Below are 15854 nucleotides of genomic sequence, written 5' to 3' on the forward strand. Positions count from 1 at the left end.
TAATATCTGCAATATTCAAAACACTTCTGCAAGGGGAGACACGGCCAATAAAAAAAACGGAAATTAGCCTTTGCCATGCATATTCAGGATTCAATGCAGGGGTCATAGGTCAAGAGGGAATACCGTCCAAAAAGATCAGACTGTCTGGAGGTTTAAATACGTAGGAATTTTCTCTGGGAAAAAAAAAACCTTAAACCATTATGCGGGCAAATGAATGAGAAGATACTGAAAAGTCCTGTCCCCAGATATTAATATATTATACAAGGATATCACTTATCGTGATATGCAGAAATGTCTTAATATTATGGTTCTAATAGAAGCTTAATATAACAGTTGTATTTACAGCTAGGCACATAATTACATTTGGTCATCCACTTAATCAATTTATGTACTATATCTAAATTGCCAAAAGTCACTGACCCATTTAGAACTAAATCAAATTTAGGTGACGGATGAAAAGTTGAATCATACATTTGAGTCCATGCATAATAAAATGCTCAGTGACAACAATGATCCGTAGGTCACGTGTTTGCCCATTCAGGGGGAATCAGAAGACATATGTAAACAGAGTTCTCATCTGCCATACATAAGATATAACTTATTCAGTATTAGGCCTGGCAGGTACAATCCTAATTGACAAACCAGTCAGAACTAATTATATTGCTATTGATTTGATTTCTGAACTTTTACACTGTTGCTTCCTTCTCCGCTGAGAAATGCTATAGTGCAAAGTCTTTGAGATCAATTCGGGTTTGGCTGTCTTTATTACTGCAAGACAGAAATTTGACACAATATGAATATTAATTTCCTTTGTAATAGATACTTCTTCCTACGTACAAGTATAAATGCAACTTTCCTTTCCCTGGTCTCCTCTTTTAAATATTTGGGGATCTGGGTATCACCTGAGGTTGAGGAATTTGACTCCCTTAATTTACAACCATTATAATACCACAGGTCAAGGTTAAGGATTGGTGTAAGCTCCCTTTAACAATGGTAGGTACAATCACTCATTAAAATTATATTGACGGCATAAATATTTATCTGTGCTACACAATGCCCCTATATGGATCCTGCTTAAATGGCTTCATAAATTAAATGACATATTTAGAGACCTAATAAGGAAGAAGGGCATCCCTTATATTCAGCTAATGACTCTCCAGAACTCCAAAGTGGATGGTGGCCTTGCGTTCCCTAAACCTTGGCTATACTATAGGTCTTCTCAGCTTCAACATATGAGGGGTGGGGGAATCCCTCTGCAGGGTTGTCATCTTCTTTGCTTCTTAAAACATTGATGGGAGTGGATAATCTGCTGAATGGCCTTGAGGGAGGACTGTTTAGGAAAGTTGGGCAACACCTAGAAACGCTAAGGGCAAAACAAAGTGTGGTGGAAGGTGAGGCAAGTGCTTGGTATTCAGGGTTATACAGCTCACACTCCCATTTAGCCCAATATCTAATCTGAATAACACAAAGTACCTAAATTTGTTCAGTGGGAGTCTGGGGGTTTTACTGCTTTGATGCCTATTCTGGAAGATGCCTCTAATAAGTAATTTGATAAATTGCAAGAGTAGTTCTCCCATCCAAATTCATGTTTCTATTAGTTCATTCAGTTTGGCCATGTAATATCTTCTCAGAACTGCATTAGTCACAATGGAAAAGCTCCTAATAAATAATATGGTGCTTGAAATGGCAGAAGAGGGGGTAAACACCAAGGGGATCATCTCCACACATTATAGCAGTGGTTCTCAACCTGTGGGTCTGGACCCCAGCGGGGGTCGAACGACCAAAACCGGGGGTCGCCTAAAGCCATCGGAGCCGCAATTTTACTGTGTTTTTACTGCGAGTTGCATGGTTTGGGGTCACCACAGCATGAGGAACTGTATTGCGGGTCACAGCATTAGAAAGGTTGAGAACCACTGCATTATAGTTATCTGTTATAGACACTCATTTGAAGTCCCCACCGACAGTAAAACCGAAATGAGACTTGGTTTTGGGGAGTATCTCACATGACCAGTGGCGGGACAATCTGGAATTCATATCTAATGCCTCAGCTAGCGACGCACATCGCGTTTCTAACTTGTATCACCTTCACAGAGTAAATTTCAATCCCACCAGGTTTTTTTTTAAATGGGCTAGAGAGCAGATGACAATTGTCTGTCCAAGATGTCAAGAATCTAGAGCGGGTTTAGTACACTTTATGTGGAACTGTCCTCGACTCAGGAATGGTTCTGCAGGAGTTGAGGGTCATTTCACAGGTGAATATACAATCTTTTTTACTTTGTTTACATTCCCCTGCACTGGGAAAATCATTGTAGATCTCCATTAGCAAAATCTAAAGCTGGTTGTTTTCTTCAACTTGTATGGAAAATCTTTAAAAATAAAAATGCAAGCTGATATAAAATTAAAGGGTTGGCACAAAACTTTTTTCTATAGTAGCCTATTCTATGCGATTTTAAAAATGCCTTTGTCAGCATTCTGAATCATTTCAGTAGTTTATAAAAGTTGGTTACATATTACCTGGCTCCCTATGGCGAGTGTGGCGAGTCCCAGGGGAGGGGGCAGTTGCAGCCTATGTGTGCATGTGTCAATCTCCTCTCCTCCACACTCATGCAGCTCCCTTCCTACTTCCTGTTATGTGCATGGAGCAGGTAGGTGGGGAGGTAGAGGGATGGTGTGGAGGAGAGGAAGAATATCTGAGGTAACACAGGCTACATCTGCCCCACCCTGGGATTCACCACATGTTGTCGGCAGGGAGCCAGGTAAAGTGAATTAAACGTATATAAACTACTGAAATCATTTAGAATGCTGGCAAAGGCATTTTTAAAATCATCATGGCATAGGCTATTGGAACCGGACACCAACTAAAAATGACACTCCTGGTGACAGATTCACGCAAAAATAACTACAATTTATCAGCCTAATATTTCTATTTTTTATATTTTAATTTACGGTATTTTTTTTTTAGACATATTGTTTTCATTTTTGAAATATATTAAAACCTATATAAATTTGGTATCACCCTGATTGTACCAAACCAAAGAATAAATTAGACGTATCATTTGAAGCGCACAGTGAAAGTCATAAAAACTGAACCCACAAGAAAGTGACGCAAATGCATTTTTCGCCAATTTCACCACCTTTGGAATTTTTTTCCAGCTTCCCAGTACCTGGCATGGAATAATAAATAACATCATTGAGAAGTAAAATTTGTTACACAGAAAATAAGCCCTTACACAGCTCTGTGCACATAAAAATGAAAAAATTATAAAATGTTTGAATTAGGGGAGCAAAAAATTTACAGAAAAACTCTGCAACGCAAAGGGGTTAAACGACGATATCTTTGAAACCCGCTTTACGTATCGTAACAATTTTTACTTTGTTTTTTTCATGATACGTGACACTAACTCAATAGAATAATTTTGTGCACAAGATTTTATATAGAATTAGCAGACAAAACCAAAAATGTGAAAAAAATATGATTTTTTTTGTCATTTTTCCCAATAAAAAATGTTTAATAAGCGGTAAAACTGTATAAACCTTTACCAAAATATGTTATAAATATGTACAGGGTTAATCCATCACCATTTTCCAGGTTCAGATAAAGATGCAGAGGGTGGATGTACTTCCATATACAAAGTATCTTCTTCAGCCACTGCCTACAGCGAACAGGGTGGAGTGGGACTCAATCCAAATGGTCATGTTTCCTAAACCGTGGCACCTAGAAAAACATTTTTGGTTCCTATTAAAGAGTGGAATTGAATATCAGGATTCTGTTTCTATGTGAAACAGAACTGGAGATATCCACTCCTAAAGTTACAGTCGGGAATTAAGATGTGTATTGAAAAATCTAATTTTTTACTGTAACTTAAGTGGAAATCTTGGTTCTGTTTCACCTAGAAACACAATTCAAGGTGCCACGGTTCAGAAGATATGACCATCGTAAGGGGTTAAAACATTCTTTCACTAATATAGTGACCGGGTGAAAGTTCATCTCTTGCCAAATGATCTAGTGACTTCTAAACAAAATTGAATCTTTGAAAAGATCAGGTATTTTACTCTAATTCCTGAGCACTTTAAAGAAATATGTGACAAATTATTTGCAGACATAGGCTATGAAACAAATATAACATAAACCAAACTAATACAAATTCACGCCAAATATACTTTATGAATCTAATAAATAAAATTTTTAAAAAATTAAAGGAAATAGATCCACAGTGAAAACCAGACTAACATAGGAAAATCCAAATCAACTCCCTCAAATAACTAATGTGGAAGTTGTTAGATACCTCTAAACCAGGGGTCGGGAACCTATGGCTCACGAGCCAGATGTGGCTCTTTTGATGGTCGCATCTGGCTCGCAGCCAGGGCTCCTATCTAGGGGTGTAACTACAGCCGTAGCAGCTGTAGCTGAGAAGCTGTCTTGGTTGCCTTCTTCTGGGGGTTGTGTCAGAAAACATGTGTCATTGCTTATAAAGAACTATCCACCAATCGGGACAGTTCATAATTAAGCGAAACAAGTATAAATACTCACATCTGCATAATGGCCAGTCATATAACACCGATGACATTTTTTCTGCCAACAAGGTCGCTCTGTACAGTCTTCATAGACGTGACCGGGCATAAAGCAGTTCGTACAATATTGGGAGGTGCAACCAAACTGTAAATGTCCTCGTCTACCGCAAAGGCAACAAGCTGGCAGTTTCTGAATAAGAAAATCATTCATTGTTAGTAACTGATAATGCAAAAGAGGAAAAACAAACAAAATATTCAAAATATAGCCCCTTCTCTTTCACACACTATAGTAATGGATTTGCCAATAGACGCAGAGAAATATTTGCTCTATTTTAGTCATGATCAAACCGTAAACCAGCAAATTAAAGCTATTCCATTGAACAGGATGTCTGCAGATGCCATATTATAAAGCAGGAGAAGCTTTGAAAAGGCATTCCTAAGACTCACAACTTCAATGACACGTTTCACCCAACTAGGGAGTCCTCAAGAGTTATAAGACTCCAAAGCCCAGAGGAAGCCCCAGTCAGGTAAAACATGTTGAGTAACCTGCTTGTTGTTTTTAACATACAATTGAAACAGCACAACACTTCATACTTAGTGAAGTGGCTTGTAGTCACTTGTTGACTTTACATATTACAAATACCACGTTCATAAATTGAATTTGTGACAATTAGGAATGAGATTGTGCACTAAACTGTGGTTGGATTTTTAAAGTTTTTCCCCATTTCATTTTTTTGTGAAATAAACTTTTATTGTATAAAACACTGAATTATATACCAGTATTTGGTATATTATTTGGTTATTATTTGCCTGCCCTCACAGACTAGAGCATTTAAGAGTCCTTTCAGCACCACCTGACCCTGTCAGGTCCATAAAACACTCTAGCTGCAGATACTAAAGGAAACAGCCCCAGCCCTCCCCCAGTTAGAGCATTGTTAAATTTCTAGCATTATCGGAACATGCAGAAAAGCTATGAAACACTGAGGCATGTAGTGGTCCGATGATTGGACCTAGCTTCTGACAGTTTAGCGTATTCATGAGGGGGTGGTCTGAGGAGGTGGCAACTGCAGAATCAAGCCTGGCAGTAACTGCCGGCATCTGATATGAGAGTGCCGGCCCCCCAAGAGAAGATGAAGAGAGGTAAGTGCCTGGACCACCCCCACATGAATAAGTCGTACAGTTGGAAGCTAGGTCCATTAATCGGACTACTACATACATCGGCATTTAATAGCTTTTCGGTATGTTCCAATAAAGCTAGAAATTTACAGTGCTATACCCGGGGAGGGCTAAAGAGCTGTTTTAGTATATGCAGCTAAAGTGTTTTAGTTGGGACTATCTACGGCAGTCTTCCAGCTCTCAGATCAATCCAAAAGTAAAAATAGAACTGTAATAGACACTCATATACATCAATGCACCCCTCATCCCTAAAGATATGTACAATTTCTGTTTATATAATTTATGAGTAACTTATTGTCCAATTTGCATAATAACCTTGCAGCATTTTTGAGAAATACAAGAGTAGCGAGGTAGAATGCCACAGACAATATTGTTAATTACATTGGGGGAGGTTTATTAATCTGAGGCAGAATTCTGTCGTAGTTTACACTAAAAAAAATTGACTGTACAACATTTATAAAGGGTTTTGGACGGTTTTCTGGCTCTCCTACGACTAGCTCGACAAAAGGGGCGTTAACTAAGAAAAGGGTCATTGCCCTGCGGCAAAAAGGCCAGTGCGCCAGAATTACTGCTGACCCGATAGAATTGTGCCCTAACTTTCTGGTGTAACGTAAGCCAACTTAGAGGTGCAGAGTACAACTAGACAGTCTTATACTAAGACAGATTTATCATTCAGAATCAGACACTTACCGTATATACTTGTACACACCTTACGATGCCCTTCACCTCCTACAACAGGTCCTCTTCTATACAGTGATGCTCCAGCATCGGCATACACTATGTCGTCAGTGAGCGGCTGAGTCATGGTGCCTGCAACTGACGGCGCGGGGATACGAAGCCTATGCTAGAGCATCAGGGTATAGAAGAGGACCTGCTGGGGGGCAAGTACACGGTTTGTTTTTTTCTTACAGGAATTATATTGGGAGCAGGGGCTGCAGGCTATAAACTAGGGGTCTGGCAGGCTATATACTGGGGAGGCTGTGACCAATGCATTTCCCACCCTCGGCTTCTACTTGAGTCAAAAGGTTTTTCGTGTTAAAATTAGGGGGTTTCTGCTTATACCCGGGTTGGCTTATACTCAAGAATATACGGTATAGGAATCTGGTGCAGAATAAGACGGTTTAGTCTAACTCTGCATAGTCTAAGCTTAGTCTAAGCTTAGAACACTTTTTTATGAATCTGCCCCGTTGTTTTTTTCAGTTCAGTTAGTATGAAAAACAAGACAGACCTGGTCAGAGTTTAGTGGAAAAATAAAACATTTACATAAATAGAAATAAATAAATATAGATTAGAACAAAATATTTACCCTTGGCTGTGGACAATTTTTGGAGAGATGACCTCGATAATTACAATTCCTGCATATAACATTTTTATCTCCTGCATAGTAGCGTTGGCTGGAACGCCTTACTGGAGTATAGTTTAAGATTTGAGCCTAAATATGAGGAAAAAGAATAGAAATTAGAGTAACTATTACATAATTCTCAAAATAAACAGTTTTCTGACTCGTGAATTAATTCATCTCATGCTCATTACCTTTATATGTACACTTCGGTCAACGTTTGTCAATCCTGAGAAAGGTGTCATAATCCCCAACATTTTATTTATTTTTTAATACCATGAAAGCAGAGAGCTTCTAAGTTATTCTGTGCTACTTATTTAGTTTCTGAGAAGTTTACATATGTTTAACTAATGATCTGATTATATTATAATAAACCCAAGTTTCTATTTCGCTTCAACTGTTTTATGTTTAAATACTCTGTACTGTTAAAAAAATTGTTAACAAAGTAATCTACACTAGTCTATGATGAGTCACCCTGCCAAAGGATGACAAAATATAAAAACTTACAATTTATTAAAAACATCTAGGTGTATACATGTAAAAGAAAAAAATAAATCGGCAGGACTTCTAATCCTACAGTCCCAGGCCCATTTATGACAACTGCAAAAATTTAGGATGAAAATTAGGATTAAACTAAGGCTGTGTTTACATGGGGTTGGAGGCTCCATTCCATGACAATTTAGAGATCTCATTGAAATCAATGGGGTATTTTGGGGCATGGCTTGTGCCCGTTTCACACTATGAGGCTTAATTTTATTAGCTGTTCTGCTTCCAAAACAGACCAGAACAATAGAAATAATTGTTGCTAGTGGTAACATAGGCTTAGCCAACATAACAATTGGCATAAGGTTAGACAAAAGTGTGTGGGAAAAAAAAATATATAAGTAATTGGGGCACATGTGCCGTATTTATGCCGCCTCTTTTCAGTTTGAGATACATAAAAATATATGTTGTGTAGGTGCATATATGGAAGTATAGGTTAGTTGTACTTTGCTTTGCGATTAATAAGTCTCTTATTTGCTCATAAATAGGGGGTTAAGGCGGCATATATAAATGAAAACATTAGGAACACTGCAACAGACACACACATCTGCAGACATCTTAACACCCTGGTGTCGGTGCAAAAAAAATCGTAAATACTCCCAAAAAGGCAAAGCAAAAAAAAAAAAAATGTGCAAAACGAGAAGAAAAAAATAAAGATACATGTCCCAGATTATGTAGAATTACCCACTGAGGGTGCATCTCTATACAGTATAATCCAAGGTTACATGGCATAAAAACTAGAAAGAACTTGAAATATGCACGAGTATGCACAAACCCTTCGAACATATAACAATATAGATGCAGTAAATTTCATGTCTTTTTAAGCAAAACACATTAGGAAGGAATTATTAAAAGCCCCAACAAAAGTTGTGAAGAAAGCTGTACATTTTTATAAAATTTAATTTTGACATCTTTCAACACAAAAAAGAGCATGGAGGGATTTAACAAGAGGTATACATTTATACCAGAAACAAACATATTATACTTTAGATCTACACTATCTCCTAGAACATATTTAATTACCTCATAAAAGAACAGAACCTATAAAAACTTTACAATTTATACTATAACAATTTAGAATATTCATTCAGAAATATTATTAGGTGGGACACAGTTGATTTTTAGCATTGTAAGTGATTGTGTCCTGTGTTGAGGAGGGGGATCTATAAATTGTTTATCTTTGTATATTCGTTTATAGATCTCTTCACTGGAAAACTTATAGTGCTATGATCGTTTTGTTACATTTTTCATTAGATAACTTAACATACAACGTAACAGAATCAACATAACATAACATTCATATGATATTACCTCAGAATCCCTCTCAATAATTGACCACTCCAATCCATCATCACCTAAAAAAAAAAAAACAAAGTTCAAGTTAGGGTCACTTATTCATATAAACCAAATATTATATATTTTCTTAAATTGTTATTGGTATAAACAAACACTTATATGATATTAATGTGACAACTTATTTTACACGTTTAGTGCCCTCAAAGTATAAAGGCAGACTACAGGCCACTATTTGGTTCTGGCTTTAGTCTACAAATAACTCCAAACAGGGTAGAAAAAAAACCCTGCTTTCTCAGAACTTAAATTCTCTCAGCCTTAGGCTAGGCCTCAACACGTGCATTCTGGACCACGTGGTGGCCGAACTGAACCAACCGAACACTGGGAGGGTATCATAATATATATAATGCAAGAAGCCGCTAGATTACCTCAGGACAACAGTACTCAACTGTTATCAGTGCAGAAGAGATATAAAACTATGATGCTTGAAGTTCAGTCCCCCGAATAGTGTTGGGTCTGTGAAATTCATCCAAAAACCGTCCATGAACCACACGTTCTAGTGCTTTTAGCGTTAATGCCTGGTCAATGTGCTTAGAGTGGAAAAGGGTGAAACTCCAAAAGGGTACACCATACATTCTACTTTTTCTATTTTCGGGCAAAATGTAGCACTTAGAGAAAGAACTTATTTAATGATCAAAAAAAAATACATTTTTTCCCAGCCTAAATTTTATTGAATTCATATATATAAATTCTTTCTTATTCTTTAGGTCAGTACAAAATGATACTAAATTTATATACCATAGGTTTTATTGTGTTTCAATACATTTTGAAAAATGAAAAGCATTCTGTGCCATCTTCTGGCACTAATAATTATTTTATACTTCGGTGTACGGAGCTGTTTGATGTCATTTTTTGCAAGATGGGATGATGTTTTCATTGCTAACAAAATATGGGGACTTTACCGATCATGTATTACAATGTCCCACAACAAATGATCAGAAACTATACATTGTTGTCATAGCAATAGATCTTCACTCCCTGATGACGTCACAGGGAGCAACAATCTAACCATAGATGGCGTCGCCAAAGGGCCCGCCTTTTACCACTGCCGACAGCGATCGAAAGGTTAACACCCAAGATCAAACACTCATTTTGTATGGAGTGAGCCCCCTCCATACACCCACAGACGAGGTGTGACGTACTAATATGTCACATGTTAGTAAAGGGTGAAAGGTTTTGCTCTACTGGTCTCCATGCAGTTGGAATCACCTAGCAATCACTTTTGAATACTTGAGTATCTATCTGGGCTCTGCAGATGAGTGGTGCTCCCTTGCTTACTTAAGTCTAGGACTGCCTACCTGACAAAAATAGCCTTGATTAAATTCTTATTTGCTTAGAAACAAATTCAAATTTGCTGGAATCAAGTTGGTGGATCTAATGAAAGCTCTTCTCTAAAAGGGTTGTCCAGGGATAAAAAAAAATGGATATATGGCTGAGGGGCTTAAAAGAGAATGAACTACTTATACACACCTCTCCCAGCACTACCATTCTACCATGGCACCTCCCATCTCTGCTGGCCTCTTGTTTACAGAGGCCAGCGGTGCCGTCATAACCTGCTATTGCTAGGCGCCCAGCAGTGGTTGAGACGGCATTGTAGCCATATTTCAAAATGTTTGTATCCCCGGACAACCCCTTTAAAAATAAAACAGTCCATTGGCAGAATGAAACAAGAACTTTTTTGGTCTATATTCTCAATGAAAAAAAAAAAAGTTAGAAAAAAAACTATAAATAAGGGTGTATAGTAATAGTGGGGATCAAGGGGAGATGCACACAACAGTGAAAATAAGCCCCCTGTACCGTATGTTTTGCAATGGATCAAAGCTTAAAGCTGTTATTTTGGCTGTGATTTTTTTTTTTTTTAAAAGAGTGAAGCGCGTCCTAGTCAGAGCCATTTTTAATGGATCAACAATAGTCTATAGACTCTATAAGGATGCTACTATATACTATTTCAATGGTGATGAACAATCATCAATAAAATTTGCTGCATTTAACGACGAGTGTTAATTTTACATCATTGCACATTTTTGTAATTCATCTCTCTTTCTCATAAACAACTTATTTCATATGCATACTATCTATTGTACATCATTATGGTTTAAGGGGGGACAAGCAGAATTGGTGCAAAATAGTATAAAATATCAATACATCATCTCTTTATTCAAAATATAACAACAGAACACATAAAATGTTATTCATTCTTTATACAGGATTCCGAAAAATTCCATTTATGGTTCAACTGGGAATCATCACATAGGGTATTTCTAGATGACTCAAAAGAAGAAAGCTAGTGCTCGGTTATCCGGGATAGTAACCACACGTATACCCCTAGGTGAGTGACTAACAAATGGTAAACAAAAATCAGCTAATCTTACCCATAGTGGTAAAATAGAACCAGTTGGACACCCCAACGCACGTTTCGCATCTCTTGCTCCTTCAGAGGGCTTCTTACTATCCCGGATAACCGAGAACTGGCTTTCTACTTTTGAGTCATTATTTGACTCTGCCCCAGGTGCTTTGTGGGAACATTAAGGAAAATGATTTCTTAAATATCTAGAAATGCCTTCTGTGATTATTCCAAGTTGGTCCATATATGGAATTTTCCGGAACCCTGTATCTAGAACAAAGAACAATTTGTGCGTCCTGTTGTTGTTGTATTTTCAATAAAGATGTGCTAATTTAACTACTGTTGTATTTAATGACCCACATTCTTGAACAGGATTTAAAAATATCTAAAAATATTTTCAGTACAAATTATTAAAATAAAGCATTTTAGAATTATTGTTTGAAAAAAATAAAAGCAGCTATTCAGTGTAGGGAAATTCCGGGAACGCTATGACAGTTATGCCCAGCTAAATGCCCCACGCTTGCCAAAAATCTGTTTTTCATGCTTGCATTATTATGCACCAGAGAGACATTCACTACACTGTGTAAATTGGGGGCAGTGACCTCTTGTAATCACTGCAGAAAAGTACATGGTAAGACAATGGGGAGCTACAAAGTTACACAGCTCAACTCAATTAAAACACCTTTGTCTCAGATCTGGACTGGAAGGTTTCCATAAAAGACTGGGAATGAGAGAGTGCCGAGATACTCACCAATACTAAAACCTGGGCAAGCCTATAGATCATGCTCCAATTCTGAAAATGTATACATGCATGCCAACAAGTCATATTCACTAGCCCAGCTTTATATGTTCACCATGTATTTACCGCTCATTTACTTCATTCACTATCTAAATGACATTGGCACATTCACTATTAAGTCAGATGGACAATTCTTATGCTTCACTTCCTTTTTAAATCCAGAAATCTGTTTTTCAACTGTTTTGTCTGTCCTCTGTTGTATGTGCGATGAGTACGGGCGTATCTAATTTTAAGCCTTTCAGTAATGCTCTTTCATGAAATGCATAAAATGAGAAGCCACTGATAATGAGTCCGTTATTATGCTGGTTAGTAACTTCTACTAATCAATGAGGTTTTATTCTGTACACATCTACAGAGGGCTAAAGGGGAATGAAAGGATGTATGCTTAGAAGTACAACACGCATACCACACATGCATGAGAGTGGGGTTATATAAGTTACTATATGAATATACTGTATATGTGCTTGACCATACTTTTATCAACCACATAGTATATGCTATCACATGTTTTACTGCCATTACACACATTTCAATACGCTTTTTATAAACTAGTTGAAGTTACATATTAATAGTCATCTAAATAATTGAAGTAAAGAAACAATGATACAAAGTTACTTATATTAGATGAAATTTTATCCAACATTGAGCTGTGATGGCTACAGTTCATATCAATTTCTGACAGATTGTGTACAGGATTTAAACAGTGAACCTTTAAACTTAACCTAAATATTGGAGGTTTTCTGTAGAATTAATCTCCTGCTGAAAAAAAGCAAATGAGAGTCCTGCTAAAAACCATACTGCTAAATGAAAGCAATACAATATAAAGGATTTAACTTAGGTCCAGGTTAGATACTGAAGGACAAGACCTGAACTATGAAAAACCCCAGTGGTTGTAAGTGATAAATGATCATTATAGATATATATCTTTACATAAATTTTTATTAATTTTGGTTACATCCCAATTCAATAGACTCTATGCCTCTGGAGCAACAGAACACTCACTCTATGAAAAAGCTCTAACTCTATGATAGTAAAAGCTACTCATCCAATCTACTAGAATAGTAGAATTACAAAGCGATTCAATCTGCTATCAGGTTTTGGAGTGGTCATAGAAGAGAGGAGTTTATTCAGGTGAATTGGTAAAATTTACATCCCAACATGTCCAATTTTTGTATAATAAATATTTGTATAATCATTTGTAAATAATCTATACTTCCCAAAAACAAAAACTAACATTTCCTATATATACACCTTTATGAATACTGTACATCTGAGTAGACAATTGTAGGAATACTTACAAGATCTATTTGATACATTAACATAGTACAGTATTTATAAAAGCTGAAAATCTGACAAACTGTACATACTTGTATGCATGAGTTTTCAAATAAAAATATTTTATTTTTTGGGGTTAAAAGTTTAGAGAGTTTTAATGTCTACAGAATATTCACTGTGGTCCTTTTTGTAGGTCACAAGCGACCACAGGAAGAGTTAAATTGATGGCATGCTTGGACTGCCACACAGTTGGTGGAGTTCTTTAAATGGGGTCTGTCACTCTTGCAAGCTTTCAATAGGATTTCCTCCACAAACTGCTGATTTGTTCAGGTACAGAACAGAGGAAATTTCAGTTAACCTTTGTTAAGAAGGGGGGAAAACCCCCTGTCTGGAGAAAATGTATAGCATGACTGGCAAAAGTCGGAAAAGGATAGCGTGCAGAATTAACGCGCAACAAAACCCACTGACAAAGGCAGTTTCATACATACTCAGTAAGCATACTAGATTTTATAAGAACAAAATACATATTTCCTGATATATTGCCATCACTACTTATTTTAACCACCAAAAGGAGTGCTAACCAACACAGAAAGCTAAATTCAAGTTAATACAATTTTTTATGGAGCATTGCAGAAACAAAAAATGTTTAATAATAAGTCATAATTGATAACTATTACCGATACCCTTTATGGCACAAATACAGATGATTATCAAGCATTAGATGTTATAAAGGGTCTGAAAAGACTTATCAAATTTATTCACGAAAGAAAAAGAAAAAAAAAATCAATTCCTAAAATCAGAGCAGATTTAAAAAACAGTCCGGAAGCAAATTACATTTTATAAAAGAAGTTTAATGCAACACATGAGCATTTACTTTCTACAGAACCCAACCCATACTTTAACTCAATGCTTTCAATGGCGCAGGCTAGTGATCACACGGTTCTAGTGATACTTGTCTGTTGCCCCTGGTAACCCTCATCAAGTGTAACGATGCTGGTCTACAATGGCTTCAACTGGGAAGCATTATCTGCCTTTCCATGAATGCCACTGGGCCATCTGTGTCGGCAAGCATAAAAGGCCAGTCTGCCTGTGGGCCCGTCAGTCTGAACACCACCCTTCTGACCCTGATTAAATACAACTTTCACTCTCTTTTTGTCCTCCCCGTTGACTTCTCCTATTAAAGCAGAGCAGAAACAAAGAAAGCGGAAGAGTGGACTATCTGCCCCCAAGAAAGGTGATGTCTGATACCGCTCAACACAAGGATTAGCAAGGCAATACATAACAAAAGTGAGTTTGGGAGGGGGAGGTGGGAAAAGATAGGAAAAAATGTTTCAGACAGATATTTGACTGACTTGGTGGATACACAACTCATTAAATAGCCATACAATAGACACGACTTAAAAGAAACAACAGGCATAAATAAATGATTTGCGGAAGAGACACTTCATCGCATCCTGACACAGGGCACTGGCAGTGACAAAGGCACACAGTTTATAACATTAAAGTCATCCAGACAAAGCCCTGGGATGAATAAAGTGGAAATACAATACAGACATGTAAATGAAAGCATGATGTGCAATATCCAATAAATATCAGAAAGCTAACATTTTTCTTATAACAGTTATAACAGTAAATAGGAATCATATTTCAGAGCTATATTTTGCAATAAAACCTCACTTTTAGAGACAGAGTTCATGACTTCGGTCTCTGCTTAGAGTAGCATTGTGGCTAAAGTCACCATACATTGCACCAAGGATGTTTCTTTCTGCAGCGGTGCCTTAACTTTCAACATTTGCAATATTGATTTATGTGATCATATACATAGTAACACTATTTCTGCCAATTGTAAGTGTATCCAGCATTTTTAACAGTTGTCTCTGTAGGCTCTATTTCCAATTCTCAGTGTTCTCAGAGTCCGTGAAGATTTACTACCGGGTTACGAGCAAGATTGGTTCTGAGAGAGTTTGTTGTTATTTTTAATTTGTATTTAAGACAGACTAGGTATATTTTGTAAGTGTAACTGTCTTTATGGTTTTCAAGGGAACTAGGATTAACAATAAAGCTTCATTGCAGACGCCTTTGATAACAGTTACATTGATTATTGCAGCCTGAGGTTAAAGGTCAGTAAATTATCAGCATCCAGAGAGCTTCACCAGACGTCACAGTGGGCAGACATGTACCTAAGAGTTGTCTGCAAGTCAGATGTTCTTAATTCAGGGAATGTCTGTGCTATGATATCTCCCATGTGGTAGTGTTATTCAATTATTTAAGGGGGAATGTGGATGTTGGTAAGGAATTAATGTATATTGTACTTCTTATTTAATTATATAGGAAGTTCTTATCCCCAGAGAACAGAATGACATACAGTACTTAGGGGTAAAGTATGAGAACACATTACCAACGTTAGAAAACCAAATCCTAAAATCAAACTAATACCTAGTGTACCTGCTCTAACAATGACACATTTCAATTTTATGGGACATTCGGGATGACTATGTCGGTACTTCTATACT

The 15854-nt window shown here is 37.0% G+C and overlaps 1 protein-coding gene across 3 annotated transcripts in view; it reads right to left on the reverse strand.

Annotated features, from left to right (window-relative positions):
- The window catches only part of ZCCHC7 (zinc finger CCHC-type containing 7), a 110318-nt gene that overhangs the window by 43368 nt on the left and 51096 nt on the right, over window positions 1-15854 (reverse strand). For all 3 annotated transcript variants that reach the window (XM_072155057.1, XM_072155063.1, XM_072155048.1), the window contains exons 3-5: window positions 8882-8925; window positions 6995-7120; window positions 4532-4702 (exon numbers count right to left, since the gene is read on the reverse strand). In XM_072155057.1, coding sequence (XP_072011158.1) covers window positions 4532-4702; window positions 6995-7120; window positions 8882-8925 — 341 coding nt within the window. The remainder of the gene's footprint in view (window positions 1-4531; window positions 4703-6994; window positions 7121-8881; window positions 8926-15854) is intronic.

The sequence above is a fragment of the Engystomops pustulosus genome, chromosome 1 (assembly GCF_040894005.1).
Source record: "Engystomops pustulosus chromosome 1, aEngPut4.maternal, whole genome shotgun sequence".
In the NCBI taxonomy this organism is placed as follows: Eukaryota; Metazoa; Chordata; class Amphibia; order Anura; family Leptodactylidae; genus Engystomops; species Engystomops pustulosus.